The sequence below is a fragment of the Symphodus melops genome (genome assembly GCF_947650265.1).
Source record: "Symphodus melops genome assembly, chromosome: 12".
NCBI classification, from domain to species: domain Eukaryota; kingdom Metazoa; phylum Chordata; class Actinopteri; order Labriformes; family Labridae; genus Symphodus; species Symphodus melops.
In genome coordinates this window covers 13,492,578-13,518,784 of record NC_136702.1, presented here as the reverse complement: position 1 = coordinate 13,518,784, position 26,207 = coordinate 13,492,578, and the positions used below count along the sequence as shown (strand labels likewise).

General features: G+C 39.5%; 1 protein-coding gene across 2 annotated transcripts in view; it reads right to left on the bottom strand.

The window, feature by feature from the left end:
- Positions 1-26,207, bottom strand: part of erbb4b (erb-b2 receptor tyrosine kinase 4b) — a 308,590-nt gene that overhangs the window by 135,628 nt on the left and 146,755 nt on the right. For both annotated transcript variants that reach the window (XM_079357754.1, XM_079357755.1), the window contains exon 3: positions 2,100-2,286. In XM_079357754.1, coding sequence (XP_079213880.1) covers positions 2,100-2,286 — 187 coding nt within the window. The remainder of the gene's footprint in view (positions 1-2,099; positions 2,287-26,207) is intronic.

Below are 26,207 nucleotides of genomic sequence, written 5' to 3'. Positions count from 1 at the left end.
AAATCATTCAAATCTCATTCCTCATGCTTCCCTACATGTAAAAGATAATAAGAGAAATAATTTATGTCATGATGGCACTGCAGGGCAGGAAACAGAAAAAAAGCAGCAGGGTCTGCACCATGGGACTAAATCGGACTGACCATGACTATCTGATAACACTCATATTTCATGCAAAGAAATATAGTAACGCTCTTATATTTACTCACACAGAAGATTTGACTAGTTTGATTTAGCTTTAAAATGAGCTGTGTTAAAATAACACCTCTGACCTTGTGTTGCACACATCGTGAGCTAAGTCTGGCCCTTGTACGTTCCACTTAGCCCTCTATTGAAAAGCTCTACATATATTTTGCAGGTCAAGAGCCTCATTTCTTAGTGACCTAAGGGTCAGGGTGCCTGGAGGAAACCAAGCTGCATCAAGATGCATTGTTCATACGGAGGCAGAGCCGCCCACACAGTGTTTTCTGCTTAGTGCACTATTAATCAACAATCAAGTACAATGTCCTCCACAACTTCTGAGGGATCATGCTTGGGTCCATTGCAGTGTGGGTTGTATTAAAGATATAATCGTTTCGTTTGTGTGAGAGCTGGAACAGTGGATGGAGAGAAGAAAAGTAATGGTGAGACAGATTGTCTTTCACAATATTAGAAGTCAGTGTTATATTCTACAGAATGAAAAGGGGGAATTGTCATTACAGTTGGAGAAGAAAACTGCATTCACTCGACTTCTTTCGTCCTCGGTCGTCTTGTCTCATAACCAAAAGCTCGGCCTTGTTTCAGTTTAAGACTGGGCGGACTCTGGATAAATGAAGACCACCACTGATAAGCAATTTTTCCAAGTCATTACTACAGAAGGAAAACACACCTTTCATAAAACAAAACAAAACGGATAACTTCTTGTCATTCGTAAATCAACTTGTGTCCCTCAGACACGGCCGCAATCTTCCAGGTGTTATGATCTGAGTGACACGCCCACTGCACACAAGATGATTTTTCAGTGATATTTATGGTCTTGATCTTGAATGAGTCACAACCTCTTGGTGTTGTCTCTCTGTTCTGAGTATGTCTTGGTCTAGGTTACAGTTGACTTGACTAGTACACTAGATGAAGATCTTGTGTGATAGAACTAAGTCCAAAAAAACACCATCATATTTGGAAATCCTCTGCAATTTAATAGGTCAAATATTTGATTACAGCTAAAAGCAAAATCCTGTTGCCCCTTTAAGTTGTTGGGGTTCCCCAAATAATAGTGATGATATCCCTGCCGCATCAAACTGGAACAATAAGTTAGGAAATGCAGGTTTTTCTATGATTCCGAGTTTCAGTTGTATTCCCAATATATATATAGACATTTTTCATCTTGTGATAACAAAGTTGGTCTTTTCGTGATTGGAGATACATAAGTTAAGTTTTTAACAAAAAACAAAAACAAACTACGAATTACTCTACACACTGAGTAAACGCATTCAATAAAATTTCTTGATAAATATCTGCTGAGAGCTTTCAAAATTAAACATCCCTCCCATTTTGTTTTCAAAAACAGATTTAGACAATAAGCGCTTTGCAAGGTAACTTACAGATGGCAAAATCCAGTTCTGACCAGATGAATTCAGCTGCAAGCATTTGTTTTAGTCATTAGCTTCAAGGATGGTACATTTGAAATTAGGTAAGGATGTGCTTAAAGTGTGTAATGCTTTAGAAGTCTCAGGTAAGAGTCTGTCAAAAGGGCAGATTGCTTTACTCACACTGGGCTGTATGCCTCACATTGAAGATCAGCTTTAAATAAAAACATTTTGAAGCATTTCATCATTTTTCCTTCAAGTAGATAGTTGTATCAGATTTTTTAACCCTAAAATGACTCCTATCTCCTGCTGAATTGAAGGGCAGATAACCAGCCACAAACAGCAGGAGGCATTGAAACATGTATGAATGTTATTTGAGCTCATATAAAAACAAGCTTTTCAAAAAAAAAATGGGCTGAGGTTTACTGGCACCAACAGCATGAACATACAAGACACATCTTAATGGTTAGAGAAAAATACACTGAGGATACTCACAAATATCTACAGCAAGACACAGCTTAAAAACCAACAACATACCTGTGAGATTTTTTAGACCCAACTGACGCAGGCCAAAGTTTCCATCGCGTCTGTAGTTCAGGAAGATGGCGAGGGAGTAGCTGTCCTCATACAACTTGGTTCCCCTGATGATCCTCAAGTTCTCCAAAGGCAGGTAGTCAAACTGGTTCAGAGCCACCAACACGTACCCGGTTACTTCTCGAATAGACTGTGAAGAGATGGAGGGGGTGTGAGAGTGCATGTGGAGAGTATTGTTGCATTAACAAGAACACTACGAAAGTACATTCATTGTTCTGTTAAAGAAAAAAGTAGTAACAAACATATTTTTGTAGGTGAATCTGAAAGGGTGTAATCAAGAGACATCACCATCCATGGTCATATATCTTAAAAATGGGAAGAAACAGCATACATTTTTTTTGACGCTGATGAAGTGCATGTTGCTTTATCTGGGTTTCTTTTAAATGTGCAGCATGTTGTTTGTCTTAGTGTTGGAATTTTAAAGTCTTCTATGAACATGTTTCCCTGACAAGAAGCAGTTTAAAATGAGGACTTTTCAAATTCCAGGTCTGTCATTATGCAGAGGAGAGTTGACCGAAAGAATAAAACACTTAGTACTATTGTAGCTCGTCTTGTCAAATCAGTGTCTGTCTGCCTTCCAGAAATTAAATGCCCTGTCCAATGTAGAAAGGTTAGACATTGAAACATGATTGCTTCCAATATCTGTAAACGTATGTCATCTTCTGTTGGTTCTTTTCTCTTTTCCAGACTTTCAACCTCTTTAAAACCACTTTAAAAGTTGTTGTAAAATGTTGCCAGACTCCCTCTAAAATATTTAAGGATATACATTTGAAATATTAATTATACTACACCTACAAGTTATACTGCACAACCTTGTATGCTTCTTACCATGCCAGCTCATACAACAACAAAACAATCTTGCAATATAATACACAATGACATTATGAACCCTAGGTTTAATTACATTGCAAAAAAAAAAAAAGCTAAATGCATTTATTTATGCAAACCTTTACCATTAAAAAGCCTATATAACCACCAGAGCCATGTCATGCATTGCATTGCATTACTTTTTTCTAAAACTTAACATAAAACTTTTCCTGTGTTTGGCTGAAAATTGAACTGTTAAAATGTATCAGCAGGCTTTTAAATATTGTCTTACCGAGTACGACCTGCTCATGTTTCCTTGAAAAAAACATACAATAGCACTGCACATTGTTAGAATCAGAATCAGAAAAACCTAATTAATCCCAGGGAGAAGTTTGGTTGTTACTGTTGCTCTAGAAGAATAGAAATAATTTACCGTAAAATAAAATTTAGACCGTAAAATAAGCAATAAGTACCTGATATGACTGGATTAATATGCTATGTACAAGTGCAAACAAAAAGACAAATAATAAAAAAGGATTTAAAACAAAGCTCATTGACAACACCAGACTTCAAGGTCACTTACCACCCATTTAATCATGCCTGCCTTTAGTGTTATAGCATCTAAGCTAGGTGAACTTGCTGTAGGCTTTGCGACCTCAATGTAAAACTTGGCACCCGGTTCAGCACTAATGTTGGGGGTGCGGCCCTGGGTGACTGAGCCACAAGGACAGCCATTACTTCACACTTTAAATGTCATTTTGGGGGGAATATAACCAGTGTTGAGACTTTGGCATATAGCCACCCAGTTGGAGTCAAAGTTGCATGAATCAAAGTGACAGGCTGTGTCCTCTTTCTCCCATCCACCATCATGGTGGCTGTCATTATCAGTCAGGCAGTTGGAGAAGACTTTCCACGTCAACCCACTGATGCTGATTATCAACAAGTCTTTGTGTGAAGTGCTGTTGATGTGGCGAGCCGAAACAAGTCCTATGGAGGGCCCTGCTAGCATAGTCATGGCGGCTGACAGCTGTCAGAGAGCATGGCCGTCAGCCACCAGTAAGTTAGCTGCAGTCACAGCTCCGTCATCATTACCCTGCTGATTACCATTAATAGAAACAGACAGGCCCAAGTCTGGTGAGTCTTGGTGTATTTATGTGATAGGAACTTACACTCAGGGTGTTTGTGCAAGTGTCTAGCGGTTTAGAATCTACTTGAAAAAGAAGCTCAAATGAATGCTTTTAGTTCATAAAAATAAGCAAACAGTCTGGGAATCCCTGAGGATAATGGCTTTTCTTGGAGTGATAGATTTGTTTGCAGATTAGGAGTGTGATCACGTAGAATTATAAATATATCTTTTGTTTTTACTTTTATTTTACCAAGCTATTCCCACTGAGATAAAAACATCTTGGACAATGGAGTCCTGGCCGTAACATTGATCTATTTATCGTATAACAACAAGTACATACCAAGTACAATCACTGATGAACCAGCCCTAATCTCGCCTTTATCTAATTCTAGGTGACTCTGTAGCTTAGATCAAGATAGGGAAGCAAAAACATCCCAGTGTGATGAGTGTCTTTGATACGTGTCTGTGTTGTTCTTTCTTGTGGCATCAGTGTGAACACAGACTGAGCCAATCATGTCCGTACCAGACTTTATTCGTTAGCCAAGAGCTGAAGTCTGTTTGATGACTCATCTTCACCCTGCTGGGGGGTTTGAAGGTCTTTTCAGGCCTGCTACACCACTGAAACACTCAAAGTCTATGTAGTCTGGTGACATTGCCCTGGGCACTGTGCCATAACACATCCTCCCAATCAGGTACTTTTTTTGCGGGTAGTGTTTCAACTCTGGCTCACTGTATATTTATCTGAGTGTACACAGGAGCTGGTAATTATTCCAGGGCACACACTTCATGGGTCCTTTTTTTTCCACATTATTTTTTCCACACACAGCCTGTTTATTACCCAACTTGCACTGTTGTCGGTTTGTTATTTTCAAGTCACCAAATCAATACCTCCCAAAGTGCAGCCTTGCAGAGGGAAATAAAACGAGGTAGAAAGAAGATGGCAGGTACACACGCTTTTCTCCCCACAGATTGTTTCTTCGATAATGAACTGCATGAAAAAAGGAAAACAACTTGTGGTGATTACAGGCCCTTGCTGAGCTAACGGCCAAACCTGCGCTGCTTGGTCACTTTCATTAAGCACAGATCAACAAAACAAGCAAACCCCCACCGCAACTCTGCTGTTACAGAAACCGGCACTTACAATACAGCCAGCTTGTACACATGCAGGTATCTGAAGATGAACAGCTATGATAATCAATACTCAAGAGGCCACAGTGTGTGATGGGATTACTGAGTTTGGCACATGCAGCAGTCAGGCACATGTAGAGATTTTTTTTTTTAACTGGGGTGGCCCAGTCTTGATCACTGACTCATGCAGGAGCAGCCAGAAGCAGTCCAGGTGAAATGTATGTACCATTATTTCACTGCCAATCAAACAACACTGAGGTGTGACACAGATGTTACATGATTACAAATAAAAACCTCCAATGCTTCATTCCGTACTAAGTCATAAAGATGTCTGTTTCCATAACAAAATAAAGTATACCATCCAAATGAATTCTGATACTTTAAAACACTACTAATGCAACAAAGTCCAATAAATGTTGTTTAACCTTCAGTCCTGCTTCTGAAGATAGCTAACCACAATTGGTAGGATGGCCCCTTGGGTGGCCAATCAGAAAACAATGGTTCATGCCACCCTGTGTCTCCATTGGGAACAGCCATGACTACAGTGTAAACGTTTTGTTTGTTAGCGTTGTGCTATTACTATTTTTCTTCCTGAGTCATTTTCATGACCTCTGTACGATACGTAGCTACAGTGCAATTATAACAGCAAATTAACTGCTAAAAATAACAACACAGCACAATGGCCTGGATTCCATGCTGTAAAAATAGCTTACTTAACTTCCTTGATACAGGTGTACGGGACACACTTTGACAAGGAACAAGCTTTACCACTGGAAACCAAAGTTCCTATGGACTCTTTCTGTTCTTATCTTCAATGTAAGCTGAACTTTCTTAGTCTCCAAGTTCATTTCTTACGGTGGAAAAGGCCCCCCTTTCAAGATTTAAACAAGAAGGTGCAAACTGTTGATTATCTTTAATCCCTTCAGTGAACAAGGATAGCTTTTGTTTGAACTGAGATTGTAAAGAGAGTGGGATGTTTGACTTCTTTCTTGCATATACTAGACTCAACTGTGTAGCAAGCCCCCAACTCCCCCAACAACGTACCCGCAGATGACTCCCAAGAGAATAATGCGTCAGAGTCCTAGTAACAGTGAACAAAAGAGACAGAGAGAGCCAGATTCACTAGATTAACAGGGATTTCTCCCTCCTCCCCCGAGCTGGAGCATTTGTGAACGGAAGTGGGGTAGCGGAACAAACCCCTCACTTGAGTCACGGAGACGTGCGCAGTTTTGAAATCAAGTCCTTCAATTCCCAACTTCTAAAAGAAGAGGAGAGGGGAGGGAGAGTTACTGACGGAGGGAAGGAAAAGGGATAAAGAAGGAAATGAAGACAGAGAGGGTGGGACACACACTGCCGGAGGAGGAGTTCAGTCGAGTGGATCAGGCTTGGTTTACTTCAATGCATAATTAAAACCACACCTGTTCCAGGTCAGGAAAGAGAAAGAGATGCAGCAAAATGTCAGAGGAGGGGTAAAATGTTTAGTTGGGTTTTGCAGGCCCAAATGTGCAATGACACCATTAGCATGTTTGAAGAGACTGAACACACTTTAGCATGATTGCCTCTCATTTCCATACATATTGAGGCGTAGCGTGGGGCTCTGCGGGGCTGTGGTCATTGAAGTCTGATACACAGGAGTGCACTGGGAGGGCTTAAGGTTTGCCTTGCATCACTAAGCCCTCATCCTTGATTTCCATATCGCTTCCCTAAAGCCTCTGCCTGAGCTCACATCCACATCTGTAAACAGACACACAATCCGGATGGGGTGTCTACAAGCATAAGTGAGAAAATCCGTCACAGTTTTCCCAGAAGCTCATCCTCAATGTAACTGACAACCTACAGGAAATATTGCCTGTAGTTTCAAAAGTGACGGCTTCATTACAGTTTTGGCATCAAGTTTTGACATTAATCTTCTAAATGAGACTTAACCCTCCGTTGTGAATTACTCATGAGTATCATTCACAAGGTGTTTGTAGATACCATCACATTTGCGCTGCTTCAGTGCAATATTTATCAGGAGGAGAAGCATCCCCGGTGGGGTTCAAGAGTCTTTTCTGCATATCCAAATTCACAGAAGACATTTTACTTCAAGCCGCCGAATAGCCCTCCTCCAGTCCTGCAACCTGCCAGCTACCTGCTAACACCTCAATCCCCCTTGGAGTGGCTTTCATTCACCTCCAGATGATGCTACTTTTGATGTGTGTGTTGGAGGGAGATTGAGTGTGTGTTCAAATATGAGAGTGTGTGCACGTGTGTGTTTGTGCAACACTCAAGTGTCTTTTATTGCTTGGACGAGATGTTGACGATGACTCATCTTTGAAGATGAAGAGAAACTATCCCTTCTGGTGCGTACATCACACCTCTGCTGTTTCCACGAAACCAAATGTGTTTGTTTTTTGTTGCCGTACACATGGGTTCTCATGCGAGATTAGACTATTTGAAATGAAAAAAAGAAAAGAAAATGAAGGAACAAATGACATGAAAGATTGGAGTCCTCTCTGTTGCCATTCCATGACCATCCCTGGAGTCTATTGAGGGTCAATGCCAGTTGCTTTCTAGGAATGCTTTGTTGCTAAATTACAACACAGAGGATTTTAAAGAGGAAAAACAATCAAAATGTCCTTTATAGGAGGGAAAAACAAATATCAGTGTAACTTGACATGGATAAATTATTAAGTAAAATGGAGGCTTTCATTTGATATTGGCAGTAGCTGTGAATGTGTGACTTTCAAAAAATCCCTGCTCAGAGTTTACATGTCATGTATGCCAAGGCAATGTGTGGTGTTAAGTTGATGCTTGAGTATCATTGGTAGCGACAGAATGACAGTGTACTTGTCAAATATGATGACAAGTAAGCCCCGTAAGGTGCATACATCATCAACCAACAACACCCCTGCTGGTCAAGTATAGAAGGAGAGATCCATGTGAACAGGCAGAGGTGGACAACGATACAGCCAAACACCCAATAAGTGAATAATAAATGGAAGTGGGGATACCCTTCTAAATTCTTATGCCATATATGTTTAAGGAACTATACTATATAAGACTGCACTGTCTTCTGACTTCAATATGCTTACCACTTAAAATAAATCCACCGTAACCTCATCTGACTATAGCAGGTCTACAGCACCATCCCATTAAACCTTTTTTTTTTAACCAGAATCTTAAGACATTCGACTCAGCAAACACTAGTAAATTGTATTGTTTTATACTCTCTCTATTTTCACAGTCTCCAGAATACAAACAAATCTGAGCGTTCTTGAAACTTGATCTACCCAACCCAGAGGCTCCCAGCCACCTGCGTGACAACAAAGGCACATAGCGACAGAAAGGAACGAGAAGCAAAACCAGATGGTGCAAATAAAGCTCCATTTCAAACTGAAACTTTTTCATATATCTGTTTTCCTTAATGTCATAGCTATTCTCATCAGGGCTTTGCCCCCTTTTGGGGCTGATGTTTATTACATTTCACCCTTTCTCAGCTCCCTGCATTGTTGTCAGACAGTCCCATCTTTTAATGTCTCTCCTGTCCTTGGTGCCTCATTTGCACATAACTTTCCCAAAGTTATCAAGATACATATCATAAAAAACATCAACGTCACAACATTAATTAGCACAGATGGGTTCCTTATCTAACAGTTGTCCTTCTAGCTAGATATATTTACCATCTACCACCTACAGTTCCAGAGGACTCTAGGGGGAGTTGGTTCACAAAAGATAAGTAAATCATGGGACTAATAATACATGAGAATAAAAACAAGTGTTAACTGCATTGTCCATGGAGTATGTAACACCCCCAGTCATTGGTCTTCTACTAACTGGCAGGTTGGGGGTTTGATCCTCAGCTCCTGCAGCCACATGTCCATGAGTAGTGTGTGAATGGGTAGGTGTGTGCTGCGATGTAAAAGCACTTTGAGTAGTCAGAGGCCTAGAAAAGCGCCATACAAGCTCAAGTCTATTTATCATTTACAGACACCCACACGGGTTTCAGAGGATGATATTGAAAGTGTCCTTATTCTCGCCATGCACTTTTACACACCACTGGCTATACCACAAGGACCAATCAGGGGTTCAGTGTCTTACCCTAAGACATGTAAACTGCAGACCCTGGGGATCAAACCACTAACCTGCTGATTGAGAAATGATGGAGTTTACCACTGAGCCACAGTTAACTCTAGTACTTACTGAATTATTCTTACAAGAATAAATTTACAGCACAGACTTATTTAGTTTAGTGTTGAGTGCTTCCAGGGTATGTCCGATTCATGCTAAATTTCAGAAACATCAGGCTCTTCTGGTATTTTGCATAAAATGCTCATTTTCTGCTGCCTGTTGCTTAATAACAGCATATGGGTAATGTGACTATCATAATGACCAAAACAAATTCATACAAATACAATTAATACCATGTCAGATATTTGATTATTGGCTTTGAAATGTTATAGTGCTACTATAGATATTTTTTAGACCAAAAAGCATTTCTTGCTGTGGTAAAATTGGGTACACAAATCCAAGTGGTACCTTTTATATGTAATGTTGAGTGGCAGTGGCAATGTTTTGGGTGAGCAATGTTCTCTTCAGTTGCAAGGTTTAAAAGAATAATGGAGAGACAAGATAGTTCGTGAAGCATCTTCTTCTAATGCTCCTTATCTAAGGTAAGACGTGTGATGATTAAAATATGTAGGATGGTTGAAGAGAAAGCAGTGGGTGGATGGTTAGTAGTCAAAGGTTAAAAAGGCTGATTTTTCACCAACAATTTTTGCCTGATGCCTCTCAACTTATTTAACTCCTCTCCCTTAGTCACAGCCCAGACAATGAGGCATGGCACAACTCCTATTGATTTACTAGCACAGTAATTAAGCAAACACAGGTTTCTTGTCTCTTTCTCTCTCCTTGTTCTGTCTATTGTTTCTGTTCAACACACTGAATGCATCGTTCTACCTCTCCGTCTTGCACTGGTAGATTGCTTACAGTGTGTAAACCAAGCAAATGAGCAGTTCATTAATGTGGTAGAAAGTCTTCAATTGTACACGTGTATGATCCATCATCCAGAATCAGCATGAAGGATTTTTCCTTTAAATGCAAGGGAGTACGTTTAATACAGAATAAATGCATCAATTCCATCTGAGACGGGATCGATAGCTCATTTTATCTGTCAACTCCTGAATTTGAGCCAGAGTGGATTCAAATCCTGTGAACCTTTTTTGGAGGAAAAGGTTATCATCCCTTTAATACTTTCTGAGCTAAACCTCCATAGTCCAAGACCAAAAGAAAGGTGTGAGAGACTAAAGTTAGCCAACATCGTACAAGGCTCCTGTCACATTTCTAGCAATGTGTCTGGGACACAGTGAAGAGGAGACTTTTTAGATTGTCCCTTCTTTAAAGACCAGTTTGGTCATTTTCCCCTTGGTCTTACTAAGACCATCATCAGTCTACTGTGCTATGAAGCTGATAGACGCCAAACCTTGAAATATCAGAGTGAGGCTGAAAGTCAAAATGTAATAAAAAAATGTTTCTTTCTCCACTTTAGCTTTTAAACTCAAACCATCAAACGTTGGCGCCCTATTCAGACAAACAGTGCATGGTCTAAAGTATGTGGCTCAAAGGTGTTTGGAAGCTGTCAAACAAACCGTTTCTAGTAAAACGACACTCAATTGGGGAGCAATATAAAGACATTGAGCCCAGCCTTACTTAACGGCTCTTTTTCTATTGTGCCTTTGACTTCGAACTGCATCCTCAACATTGAGAGACACTGTGAGCATTTATGCACAAATCCCAGCAACATAATGTGCTCAATACATTGGAGCATTATCATCACAGAAAAAAAGCAGAATTTCGGGAAGATAGTGATCATTTGAAACAACCTTTTTATTGTTTGTTTTTTTTGTTGTTTTTTTGTGACAGGTGGAATGGTTTAACAGTCAGATTTTGCTGTCTTTGGTCATCTGTCCAAATGTGAGCAACATTACCAAATTTACTCTTTGAGATTTCTGTTTTGTTTAAGTTTGAAAAAGAACAGTTTGAAAAGTGGCCTAAGAAAGGTTAAGAGAAATGGTTTCGAAAACAAAACTGTATTTTGTTCTGTTTCTTTTTCAAATGTTTTCAGTTAACCCTGAACGCTTCTTGCCTTTCAAGGGTTTGTAGGCAGATGCATTTAAACCATACACACAAAGAAACCTCTTAATCTCTTTCACACTGTGTTTTTTCAACTCTCTGGCAGTTCCTGGATTGGGTTTAAGAACATTCTGTCATGAAGACTGACTTTCACCTTTTGGCATGAAAATTAAAAGTGTGACGTTGACCTTTTGCTATAGCCATCATTAATACAGACTGAGAGATCAACATATTCTTCACATTTTTCTAGCTTTATATCAGTGTAATTTGTTTGATCAATATCAATTAAGGAACAGTGGACAACGTCAGTACGCCGACAGATCTGTCGCGAACACCAATAACTACATTACATAGACCTTAAAACTATTGAACTGTAACATACACATTTACTCTTTTAGGACTCTTAGATAGCTTACATTGCAAAAACAACAAGTTTATCAGATTTGCAGTACAACAAATAAACTGCTTTATCAAACTACATGTGAAGGTTACCTGTACAAGATAAAGTCTGTAGTCTAAGTTTGTTTGTCATAGTTCTTCCCTTTTAATGGTTATTTCCAGCTACATTATACCTTCAATTAGCTCTCCTACTTGAACAATACTAAAAACCAATGTGGCAAAGCTGACATTTTAATTTTCACATTAACGCTAACAAGCAGGAAGCATTCAATTAATTCTCTTTTTGTCTTCTGCATCCTACCTTTAGAAAAAAAAAAAAGAAAAAAGATAAAGACAGATAAGAAAGGAGAACAGTAGAGTGACACTCCTTCCCATGAGGAGAACTCCATCAGAGCACTGGTAATGAGTGGACTCCTGTGGGGAATTCTCCAAATGGACTAATTTGTAATTGATTCAGTGTATTAATTACCGGCCTGGTTACGCCTGTGTCATGGTTAATATTGTGCCGATCTGACGAGGCTGGGGGGCAGGCAGACTCTTCTGCATGGGGACTGTTCGGCTGAGGCAGCCATTATTCAATTATGCCTGCACATATCGGCGACGAGGCAAGTCTTAATCCGAGTGTAATCACTTCCCTGCGCTCCCCTAGTATGAGCTCATGTGTGGGAGGGGAGTGTTAGGGTGGGAAGTAGTCCTAGATCCATCTCGTCCATGGTTGGCTTCTTAATCAGGCCTGGGAACCAAATCCCTGAGGTATTGTAAAGTTATCTTGCAGTAGAAAGAATTAGCAGTGAGTTGGAAGTATATGTCTTGGTTCCAGAGTTCTTGTATGACTCTTCATCCTTTTTTAATACACCTTGTCTTATAGTAAGGAGAGCTTGGTTGTGTGAATATGTTTAAAACAAAATGTGTCATATTAGAAACATAGGTTTCATTACATATTGTAATAAAAATATAAAATATTTAAAAATATCAAAATATTCTGGCACTGCTCGGTGGCTTCATGGTTGCTGTTCATGAATCATGAATTGTACACCGAACTATTGCTCTTTCGTCCCCCTCCTATATTTGTTTGCTTTGAAATCAAGCATCCCATAAAGATGACGTTTTAAGTTTGCTGGTTTAGGAAAGAATGTACAATTTGCCATACTGCTGTACCTTCTAACTAGATATATAATACAGTAATAAAGATATTTATGTTAGTCTCTGAGTGAGCATATGAAATGAGAGGTGATGACACTTTGCCTCATGGGTAAATCTCTCTCCATCGCTGAGGCACAAACACCTTAATTGCCAAAGTACTTAAAGGGATACTTCACCCATTTGCATGAAGCTGTGTATCATTAGAAACATGGTAGCAGTGTTGAATGGTCGTGAATCCAACCCTCATTTTGCCCTGAGACGAGAAAAATATGTATTTCTTTGCCTGGAAGTTTTCTTCATGTGATGCAATATGACGCTTTTTGCATCACATGAAGAAAACTTTCAAGCAGAGAAAAACAAATTTTTCTCGTCTCAGGGCAAAATGAGGGTTGGATTCACGACCATTCAACACTGCTACCATGTTTCTAATGATACACAGCTTCATGTAAATGGGTTAAGTATCCCTTTAAGTATGATTGGTTCAAAGTTGATTCTCTATTTAGGCATATCAGAAGAATATTTTCAACCAACCAATGTTTACATGTGTGGGTTTGTATTTGAGTGTTTGTGAGTGGCGTTTCTTCACCATGATCAATACACTTTATATAATGAGTACAACATGATGATGTAAGTTAATTAAAAAAAACAAAACTAAGTGACATTTGGTTTACTGCAAACTGCAAAAAAACAAAACAAAAAAAAAACAACACAAATGGCAGATTTCTGAGGACTGAGTGTTGTCCATATGACTCATCAGAACACACCATGTGTTACAAAACAAGAGGAGAGCGAACAATTTAAGTTCATTTCTCCTTTTGCTAACTTTAAGCCTGACAACACTCTCTTCTCAGCCCTGAGCAAGGGAAGGGGAGATAAAATAGAGCTCTCTCTCCCTAACAGTTGATTATACTTCTGCTTTGATCTATGGCTGCCATCCCCTAACCATTCTCTAAGAGTTTGGACCAAGCACAACACAACAAAAACAACACCCACGGCCCTGGGAGAAACCAGACTCCATTGTGCCCTTCACTGCATATTTCAGAGCGGCAATCTAAAAAGCGCCCAAAGGAGCTTTAAATCATCTACAGTCTTCTCTCTATGGAGCACATTCACTTATTTTCTGTGGACAAGGCACTTGAACAGAAACATAAAAAAAATAGTAGATCATAAACTGAGGTTCAGGCATCTTTGGAAACATTACGGGAATGTTCAGCAGGGGCCTGGAAACGATCCCTGAAAGTGTGTGAATGTGGTTTTTGTGTTATGTAAGTTTTGGCATCCTAACACCTCGGTGTATAACTGTCCATTCTAAGGATGCCTTAATGGGTCAAATCTCTCTTTTTAGAGGTTTACAATATAAAAAAAAGAACAAATATGCTCCCTGAAATATTCAAAATGTTAATTTTAATCAAACAAGTTGTGCAATCTAACAAGAGAGAAAGAAAAACAGAAGTTTGACATCCCAAAATAATGATGACTCATTGATTAACTGACTCAAATATTCGTGCAAAGTTGTTTCCACACACTTCTTAAACTTGCAATCCTATTTTTCCACATCATGAAATTAGGTTACATACAGTGTCTGTGGGTTTGAAAATGTGTTTTTTCTTTGCACACATGCAGGTCTATCTGATTTCAGATTTTTTGACGTTTTGGCTGCATTTAAGGGATATACCAATCTGCCATTGGGGGTGCTGTACTATCCTTAACATTATAAAGATAAACCAGTCGGAGAAGTGAGTGCAGAGGGGTATATCACACAGCAGGTCTGTTACTTTAGTCTTGCACTAGCACCCCTGTGAGGCCGTTAAGTGTTGCTGTGGGGGAGCCTTGGCCACGCTTAATGGCCCTAACAGCATTATTAGCTAATAAAGGTTGATGGGCCTCACGACTCAATAAATTTCGTGGGACAGGAAAGGAAGAAGCAGTGGCCGTGTTAAGGTGAGGTTACGGTCTGGGAGTTTATGCTGTGCACTTGGGCACAACCTGCAATGGGATCACGAAAGGACTTGCAAGTATTCAAAGTTGTTTCGTGTTTATGTATTTAAGTTTCAGAAGTCATTCGAATTTTGAAAAAAAGGACAGTTACAGCGTGTCACCAGCTTTTGTAAATTCAAGAATTAAGTGTCGGAATGGTGGTTTCTAAAATCGTTTATAACTCAATATAAACATATATGTGATGCTGGATTTGCAAGTGAGCTCTGTATGTGTAAAACATGGTGAATTCCTTTTTTTATATTTTTCATTAGATTGACACTGTATGCATCCAGCATGGCATAATGTCAATGAAGGCTGGGCCTATCCCCCTTATTTTTGTGCATGGACACACGTTTACTCAAACCAGATTGCACAACAATCTTGCCATTTAAATCATTGAGATTCCAGAGCAAACTGAACTCACTATAGAGCAAATCAAAGTCCAAACAAACAGAAAAAGAAACTTTATCAAATTAATATGGCTAAAGGTAGAGAAGGTTAATATGGTTATAATGTGAACATGATGTGCTCCTTATAACTTAGGTCAAGCGATGGCCCATATAAGAATGAAAGAGAAATAAGGGATGTGGCCTCTTATTCTGACTACAGAGGCAATCTGAAATGGAAGATAAAGGTCTTGGTCTCCACGAGGGAACCAAGGAATCAGTTTTCTGACCCATTTGGCTACCCTCCCTCACTCTCTCACTCTCTCAACAGACACACACACACACACACACACACACACGCATGCACACACACGCTCCATATACAGCCCTTGGAGTTTTATTTGGCAGCTAGAGATGCACACAATTTTAGGAATCAAACAACCCCAGATAACAATCATAGCTAATGAGGAAGTTGAAATAATCCATACTGAAGATAGGTCAGAGAACTCTCAACTCATGTGTCTCTAAAAGTGTTGCTTGAACACTACTTCAAGCAAAACTAAAGTGTCATATTGCTTTGTTGAGAATTAACTCTTTGGAACATTGGGGGACATATTTTGGATGACATAAAGATTATTTTGGCAAAGCGTTTTTCGAAGCTGACACTAAATATCTTTGTTGAAAAGTTACTTTTGAAATCTCACCTTTTTAACACCAGAACCGCTGGAGGTCGCTGAAAATCTTTAACAGCCAGCGGGTGAAAAAACAAACAGCTGATAAAAAAGTGCATATTGTTAACCACAGACAATGAACAGCTGTGGTCAACAGAGAACTACAGCCATCAGATCCAGAATCCTCTCAGCAGTGATCGCTCAGTCCTGAAGCTCCCGCACATCAGATTCTTCTTCACTCAATAAATTGATCATTTAATGCATGCTTTACATTTATACATATTTTCCTTATGGGATCCATGTTGAAAGTTAGTTTATTAATTATGACTCAGCAGTGCTATAGTAGAGCGAAGCTGTTGCCATAGCAACTGGAGTCAACTTTGTGCGCTAAAGTGAATACTTTGTTTCAGTTTAAGAGACTGGTGCTAAGTGCGACACAAGTGAATAACTATCTCGGGTAAATTTAAATCAATAGCAGTTTTAGTGTTTAACCTTTATTTTTTCTACGTTTGAACACATGGGAAATTAATGCCATTAATTATGGCTTTGCTCTATTTAAGTGTCCCAATATGGCCAGCCTGCATACAACCTGGATCCTGAAATTGACACACCTGAATATAATGCTGCCCTCGTCAATGTTATCAATTACACCTTTGGCCTTCCCTGGGAATGTTGAAACGTCTGCTGGGAAAAAAAAAAAAAGCAGACTATTTGCACAGATTCTTAAAGTGAAACACAGAGTAAAGCTCAAAGTCAGCATCTGCAGAACTTTCACTAGAAATTTTTTAGAAAGTTTGCGATCTTTGAGAAATAAAATAAATGCTTTAAATAGTCTGCTTAGTCAAAAGGTGGAAAAAGTACCTCTGTGCTGCTGTAACATACCATACAGCTGTGTATAAATGCCTCTTTCAGTGAATATGGATGTGGGGAGGCTGTGCTTGAGTAAATAAGACATGTTTTAATTTGGAGAGGTTGCCCAAGGAAATAATGAGGAATATTAAATGTTTCAATGAAGATCTCCCGTATAAGTAGTCAATCTTAACGTAGAAGGTACTGTTTCTACTTCACAGTTTGTTATGCTCTTGAAACAGTGCTTTTCCAATACACTTCTGATTACACAATCTAAGCTTTATTGTTGGCCATCAACCACCTTTTATGGTAACACATTCATTTTCTTTTTCAGGCTTTCGGGTTTTTTGAGGGTTTTAGTCCCTCAATTGCCATATTCTCCAAACCACACTTTTGCGTGGCAGTATGTGAAGCTAATTTAGATACTGATATCATAATCCAAACAACTTTTTCAAGAAAGGTTGAACTTCAACTGTCACCAGTTTATACCCATTTATATCTAAACATTGGATATTCTCAGTTCCTGCTCCTGGTAGCAGGCTCATTTGCTTACAATGCAAATGAGGCTTAAATTAGCACAAAAAACACATTGTTTGTTTGCTTCATATGACGTTGGTTTCATAAAAATGTAGAAACCTTTTATCCAACTGGTCTCTGGTGTCGTTTAGGTTGACCAAAACAGATGAAAAGCTCTCTCAAGCTTTTTGTAAAAGAACTTTGGAAGACCCCTGTGTGTGGCACTGTCTTATACGTTGTGGCATAGCATGGTGTAAGTATGTGAGGGGTTAGTATTAAAGCTGAACTACATGAACTGACATAAAGACTCCCCAGCTTGAACTATTGCCATAACCCCTTTCAACTTTCCTTCTGATTCTTTGGCTTTGTGTCTCTTGTTTCATTAATAAGTCACTTTGCTCTGTCCTTTTTTGAGGAACTTGCTCCTACATACTATAGATGTCAATGAGCGAGCTCTGAAAGTCAGAGCAATTTTCACCTCCCAGATAGTTGTGAACCGAAGTAGACAAAAGCCTATGTAATTACAGTAGTAGTCACTGCTACATTAGTGATAAAGACATGATGGCTCACATGGGTGGAGCTGGCCCAGTTAGCTCCCCACAATGCACTTATTTAATGGTAAAAGCAGCAATTATACTAAAAGACACTGTCTCTCTAATCCTCTATCTCTTGCTCTTTTTCCTTCGTGTTGCTCTTTTTACATACACACTCTCTCTCAACCCTTTCTCATATCCTTTGGGGTCCCTTTATCTGCACTGTCAATGTCAAGCAACGGGATATTATCTGCATAGACGAGTATTATCAACTCAATGAGCAATTAAGTTATTCTGTCATCTATTTGGAGGAAAAATCAGGACACTCTCAATAGAACAAAAAAAAAAAAAACTCCTCCCCACAGCCTGTCACATTTGCGACTTGTGTTCTAATTGGGCACTTTTTTAGTTCCTTTGTAATTCTTACCAAGAAGACACAGCTGTACTTTAGAAGATAGATAGTGTGAACAATGAAATCTCCTTTTGCTGGGCTGGAGTATCAGACTTGTGTGTGTTTGAATGAAAAAACAAAAAGGCCATATTTTTTCCCTTAAGCCAAAACAAGTATCCACCCACAGTGTTTTGGGGGGTTATGAGGGATTGTGTTGAAAATAAGAGGCATTCACGTACTATGAAAACAGAGAAAAGGATTATTAAAACTGTTGGAGAAGTGAATTTGACAAGAGATCAGAAATAAACTGCACAAATGCTGTCAAGCATTGTCTACTTTATGCTAAACGTCATCATAGCTGCCTCTTTCCTAATGGCCGATACATTTGACTGTTGCAAGAAAGCATGATGATATTGTTTGTAATAATAATTATTAGTCCAGTACATAATAAAAAAACATGCTTTGTACAGGGACTGCCAAAATCAACATACACGTAATGTTTCTCACTGGAGCTTCAAATTGTTTCCCTCACCTATATGCTTCTGTGCAGTATGTGTATGTGGAAGGGGTAAAGATAACAATGAATGGAATACAACCCAGCAGAACCATTTATTGATTATTTTTCAACTTACATTTTCGGGTACTTTTTCAAATTAAAAAAAAGTTTTATTTTATCCTGAAACAGGAAGCGTAAAAGAAGTGGATGAAACAGGAGGTTGGACCACGCATTGCAATTTAGTCTGATAATACAGCCAGCACATTCCAGACCAGAAGTAACTGAGAGTTGGATTAATTATATTGGAAAGACAATATGTTAAATGCCTTTGAATGTGAGAATTCACAGCAATGAAAGGTAAACAGCAAAATGGAAAAGAAAAAAAAAGGGTTCAAGTTAAGCAAAATAGGTAACTATTACCGTAGCAACAGAGTTGGCATTGAAAGATGAAAATGTAAGAGAGTGATTGGTGACACGGAGGTTAAATAAAGGGTTTGATAAACATCAATGAGCCAGCACTCTACAGAGAGGGAGCTGACTCATCAACTCTGTTTCTCTCATCATGTAGTGTCCTTTGGCATTTCGACTTGAAAATAAAATGGCTTATGTGTCATGCGCTAAGCCGGAAGGCAATCTTGGACTAAAATTCCAGCAATCCAATTTGGAATGACTTGACATTTATCAATGATTACAGAACCAAAGTATTTTGTTAATGTTTCATTCATCTTTTGAATGGGATCAGGTCAAAAAGATACAAAGTGAAACTATCCCCCAAGGCGCACTGCAGGATTTCTTTAGAATTAAAATGCCTCAAAACAAACCCAGGTCTACGTCAGCACTCCTGATATCACCGGCTTGTATTCAAAAGTCATTGTTTGTTCGGACATTGTGTGTTGCGAGACGTTCAGTGTGATGAGTGTGAGCAAAACAAGAAGGCCAGGGACAGAAAGGGGTCCTTTGCTTGTCTTTGACACTTCATTTTTATCCCTTTCCCAGTTAATTTGGCTCGAATGGGTCAGTTCCACTGACCGCAAAACCCTCAGAGGCCACCCACCCACCACCCATCAACCCACCCAATCTCCTCCTGCTATTTATTCCCCAAACCAACTGGAGGAATTGGCTGAGGGCTAATCAACATTTAGCTCCTCCGAGTGTGTTATTACACAGCAATTGATGGATGGTACAATTATACCCTGTGTCACTTAGCTAAATGGCTATGTAATCCTAATGAGTTTTTATTCAAACACTGACTAGTTAGCGCACGCAGAGCTGGGGGTTGAGATAGAAGGGAGGAGAGGATGGAATTGCATGAGGAAGCTTCCATTGTGTTGTGTGTTGCTCTTTTCAGCAATATAATAAGGAAAGTAAACAAGGACTGGGTGGTTTGAGATGCAGGGCACTTTAAATGCAAATGATAAGATGTATGCTTCTAATTTTAAGAGAAGTATGCATTATGTCATTTAGATAAGATGGAGTTATTTTTTTTACAGATTCACATTGTGTTATATTAACTCTTACACTAATACAACACAAAGAGAATAGAGGCCTCCTCATTCTTCTCCTTCAGCTGATTTTTCACTTATCATTGAACACATATTAGCATCTATAATACCATTCTTTGAAGGATTCACTTCCTACGCCAGAAATGTAAACATGCATGGTCAAACCTCTTCAAATGTGGTCCTGAGATGTTTAATTTTAAGATTGAATTGAAAAAAAAAATAAAACACTTCTGATTTTTCTCTTTACTTGAAGGGCGATTAGAGAGCGCAAACTCGTGCTGAGGCTATTTGTGAAGTCATTGGATACTAGATAGTGAATACTGGATTTTGCTAGAACCATACGATTTATGTGAAATTGGGTGAATATCCGAGCAGTACTTTTTTTATTATAACATTGGTGTTTTAAAGTGGCTGTTTTTTCTGTATGTTAAGTTGCACACGCCACTCACTTTGCCTTAGGATTCCATATTACAGTACAGTAATTATGATAGAGGTGCAGTACTTCTCTGTTCCATGGCAAAAAACAGAACTGGAACATAATGATTTGACCTGTAGTGCTGTACCGGATTTGATTTTCAGAGAGATAGAAAAAAGTTTTTTTAGGAAAAAGAGTTATTCTCATAAAGGAGAATTCTTGGAACGTCTTTTTTTATTATTTCTTTCATAGAAGTTTAACAGATTAAGAAGTTCAGCCATATATGGTGACAGCAAGAGAGACTAAATAATGATTTAGTTATTTAGTTACTTAATAAATACATTGGTGCTCTTGTGCAAAGTACCAACAGCTTCGTCTCCAAGGTTTACAAAGTTTTCCATCGGAATAGAAAGATATAAAGGAAGCTACAGTATATAATCAGGTGTACTGGGTTTTCAAACCTAGAAGCCAATACTCTGTTTCCTCATTATCATGCACAAACTAACGAGCAGGTTGAACGAGTTGATAAGATGTGCTGGTGGCTGTTTTTCAGAGGTACTGATATCAAAAAGCTGTTGTTAATGAGGATGATAAAGTCTGGTTCTACTTGAGGCATCCAAGCCTTAACAACAGCCGTTCTTGAAAAGGACTCCCTCATCCAAGTCTCAGCGGGTAGAAATTGATTTCAGTCCTCCTGAGAGCTTGGTCCATACCACTCACTTTTTTTTTTTTTTTGGCAGGCTGCAAAGTGAGCCAGATATGAAGTTTGAAAGGCATCAGAGGAGCGGGGTTGGCTATTGTTAGGGCGCAGTTCAGCCTCTACCCTCTACTGCCCTCTTTATTCAGTCTGCCATTGGTCTGTTACGATAAGGTTTATCACTTTTGATGTGTGTGTGTGTGTGTGTGTGTGTCTGTGTGTGTATGCTGTCTCCTCTGAAACGGTGTGACTTTTTTTGGCAAAGATGTCAAAGTGCAGTTGCATCTCCTGAGCATGACATAGTAACATAACAACCAGTAGGACGTTTACTCAAAAACATGTGTAACAGTTATAACTGAGGGCTGCTGCTGAACAAGCTATCTAAAAGCACAAAATGTATATAAAAAGTTAAATCAGTGTGTGGTTAACTTTCTGCAATACTTTCAGCGATCAGACAATATTTCAGCAATTCTTTTTCCACTCACTCAATTTCAGTGTTGATTTTTTTATCGTAATCAATGATACATGAAGAAGAAAAAAACAAACAGAAAAAGGCAAAGGAGACGAAGTACAAAATAGTCGTTATTAAGTGTAAGACAATGGGAACAAAAATAATTATTGTAAATCCAAGAAATAATGGGACAAGATACAATACAATATACACTATAGATGAACTCTGAGTTGACAAATGACATTCAAGACAAGCGAGCGAATCAGAACTGTGGAAGAAAATGTGTTTCTCAACAAGCTAATGTATCCAAGTACGATAAACATTAGATTATAACTGCAGCACATACAACAGCAGAACGGCAGCAGATCCTATACTTCGTCATATGTAGCTGTCTTAGAAGTAACATTGACGAAAAGTCACACCCATTGACGACAAAAACAATATGGATTTCTCCGGCTCTGCTAACTGTTGAAAACATTTTAGTTAATGTAACTACTGAATCAAAAAGTAGGTAACATGTTAGGTCATTTTAGATATAAGTTTTATTCGTTTAGTAAAATCTTAATCAATTCTTCACATTGTACCTATAAAACTTAACACATAACACATAATTAAGGTTTTATAGTTGTTTTCAATAGAGGCATTTTTTCTTCCTTAGCTCCAACACAAAAAGGGTGATGTAGCAGCTTTTAGCCCTCTGTGATCGAGATCTGTTTTTTTTTTTGTTTTTTTTACAGTCAGTATCAACACAAACCAGGTCAGCACAGCTCCAGGGTTAGATGTGTGTTTATTTAGCTGATTCTCTGATATTGCCCTCCAGAGGGCTACAGGTCAGGACAAATGGTAACTGTGTATTGGCTGGTTTGAGGGATGGCAAATGGAGGCAGAAAATATTTCCTTTTTGTTGTTGTTGTTGAATGGACATTTGACCTCTGCATTTCTGTTAGTCTCTAACCGCTGCTCGATCAGATCTGAAACATTTTCAGGAGACAGGAGAAGGAAAATGATGTGAGCTGACCAACAGTGGGGAAGGGAGCCAGAAAATGTAACTGTCAGTCAAACAGGGAGACAGGCTTTTAACCCTGCTTGCAGACACACACACACACACACACACACACACACACAAACTCACACACGTCCCGATCTTCGTAGAACAACCAATTGCCTCAGTCGATTTGAGTAAGAATAGGTTGAAAATGAAATCACTGACAAAGGGAAAGTTTGCTGATGTTACACTTCCACTCAGTTTCAAAATCCCACAAGTGCTCATTCTCATACACATTCTCATACATTTAAGCAAGCACATGCGTGCCTAGAAATAGACATAAACATGACACATCACAAACCTCTATCACCAATTGCTTTTCTCCTCCCTGAAAAAAGGATGGCGGATCATTCATTGTACCTGTACAGTATCTCACACTCTGATCGCTCTCTCTCATACCCGAACACACACTCACACATTGGTGTGCAATCCATTTGTCGACTTTTTCACACGAGATGAGAAATGTGGTGCCTTCAAAATTGCTTTTAGGCAAATACTAAAAGAACATGCTGAGCTTCATAGGTGTTAGAAGCATTCACACAAAGGGGAGCACAGCCTATACCTCATCAGGTAGAAGGCCTAAAAGGTGGATTTGAAACGAAAACAGAACTCTCTGGCTCAGACTGTAAATGATAAAGAGCAGCAGGAAAGATATGTAAAAGGTAAGCTTCCAAAAATCACTCCAGATTTCCAGGGGCTCTTCAATTTCCTTCATGTCTGCAAAATTCTGCTCCTCCTCTCTGCGGTCTAGCTTTAAAAGTACTCGAGTTCCTGGTCAATCTCTTTCACCCCGTTTTTTCTCCTGCCGACCTTTCCTCCTCAGGATTTTATTTTATCCTCTCAATGGTCTCACCACCCACCCCCCACTGTCCTTCTTCATGTCAAATTTAAGTGATGGAAATGAACTTGAGGGGACGCTAATTGCAATTGTCAATCCAATCTAGGTCGGCCCTGAAAGACAGGGGCTCCCTCGCACTTCATCAGTCTTCATTAATATTGAAGGAGTTTTGCTGAGGGGGGGAGGGGGGGGGCAACGTAATCTGCACTCTCTCAACAGTGCACCAACAATTAGGAAGCTGGGGAGGGCAGCAGCGATGGCGCCCGAGGGACAAATATGCCAATCAGGAAGAAGTATGAAGAAAGATGGGAGGGATGGATTAATAGATGCTGCATTTAAATGTTGTGAGAAAAACCTTGTGAAGACAACTTCATGTCTAACGTTTCACTAAATGGGCTTTAAAGGCGTAAGTGCTGTCTTAGATTACATAGTTTACATATTAAGCAATACTGTAGGTCTGTTGGGCAGTGGGCCCATCAGAGAATAAACCAAATAAGGTGGTGAACAAACACATCTGGAATGACCTACACAAACATTTGCTGTTTTTCCTTGTCAAAAAATATTCACATAAGTTTCAAAACGCTTTCGAGATTCAACAGGATATTGCATTCGGTGTATGCAACAGCTGTCATCGCCATAACACCTCCGCTTTTATCGTTCCTACACGCATACATTGTGACTGATTGTTCCTGACAGACACCTGAAAGCAACATAATGCTAATTTGTTGGGCCTACTCAGTCAATTTTACGAACCAGCAATCATTCAGTCACTGGGCGCTCAGACTACAGTTAGAGAGGATGAGCAAATCAAAATGAAATGGCGAGGCTTGAGAGATGGACTGATGAGTCGTGAATTTACAACTCCTACAATGCACAGAGCGACACAGCCACAGAAGGACACACACACACACACACTCGTGCAGCCAATTAATGTGTAAACTGGTCACTGCACAGCAGGGTTACCATGTGGTTCTTGTCCACAGACCCAGATGGTTCGCTCACCTCCTCTGTAGCACGAGAGCAGATAGAGGGTGCACTCAGACTAGGCCCAGTTGCCCTGTGCTGCTGTAGCACGACTGTCCCCGCCCCAGTCCCCTGCTGGCCTTCACAGCTCCAGGTCAAAATGGATACATTTGAAGTTTGCATAAACCGGTTGAAACTCATGTGCCGTTTTTTTGGCTCCAATCATATCATATCGTATGTAATGCATGAGAGCATGATAAAAACAAACAATGCTCAGTTATTGTGAGACATTTAAGGTGGCTTGATTGGTTCACAACTCATGCACGAGGAAACAAAAAAGAAAACTTGGTGAAGTTTCTCTACATAGTCTTAACAATGGAGAACAGCTTTGAGCACACAACTGCAGCTTCACTGCCTTTGTGGCATATTTCGAGTCATTAAGGTCATACACGGCCGTGTAACACTCCTGGATACGGAGCACTCACACTAATCAAACCAATCAAACAAACTTTGTTTTGTTTGTTTGGGTTGAGCATGGTACGTATTGCCAAATGAGAGTGCGCCCGAGAGTGATTCAGGAGAGGCTCTTGTAGATAGTTTTTTGTTTTTGTGATGCCCCACAGTTTTGTGGCTTTAAAAAAACAACTTTAAAATCAAATCTTGTCCCTGGAGGGAGTATAGCCTCTCTTAAACTTCAGCTACATCCTCTCTGTAAGAAGTAATCCTCTCACTACAACAAGCCTTGTGATCAAAAACTATTTCCCCCCCATCAAAAGATCCTTAACGTCTTTAGCTAGATGACACTGAAGAGTTCTGCAAACCTGTATGTCCAGTATAAGATATCTATGGCGTGACTTCAGTGAGCAGGACAATCATCTGATCGTGGCACAAAAGACTAAAGTTAACATATCGCAGTAAAGAAAAGGGCTCAGGTCAAGGTTCTTTACGATCCCTTTGGACTATGGTGCTTATTTCTGTTTTGCCATAAAGTGATTATTTTTTTATCCTACTGTATAATTGGCCCATTTACTATAAAACAGAGTAGGGTTAAGATAACTGGGACAACAAGTGGAGAGAGGGACGACACCTCTGCTACGGTACATTCCCTCCACAAGTGCCACAGAGAAAAATACAGCAAATACAGTTAACATAGACCGAGAACAAGCGACAGTCTGCACATCATTAAAAAAAACAAAAAAAATTTCTTGAGCTAATCCAAGGGACCATGGATCTTTGACATCTGGTCGCGCGTTATTCATGCTCACTTGTGCACGCAGAGTGGTTTCCATCTGGTGCCAGTCACCATGACAGCTATGCAGGAAGTCAAGTGAACACTTCACACAAGTGCCATCGAGGGTCACATTAACAGACTGACACCCTTATTTTCCACAAGGCCCCACAAGCACATGTATGTTAGAGCCTTCAAAGCCCCGAAAATTATGCATGTAATGATCAAAACACAGTACACAGTGTGTGTGTGTGTGTGTGTGTGTGGGTGTGTGTGTGGGTGTGTGTGTGTGTTTTGTTGTCTTTTTTCGCCTTGACTAAAATGAAAACACATTTTTGGATTTGGTGAAATGGGCAGCCGGGTTATGCCGTTTTGTTAG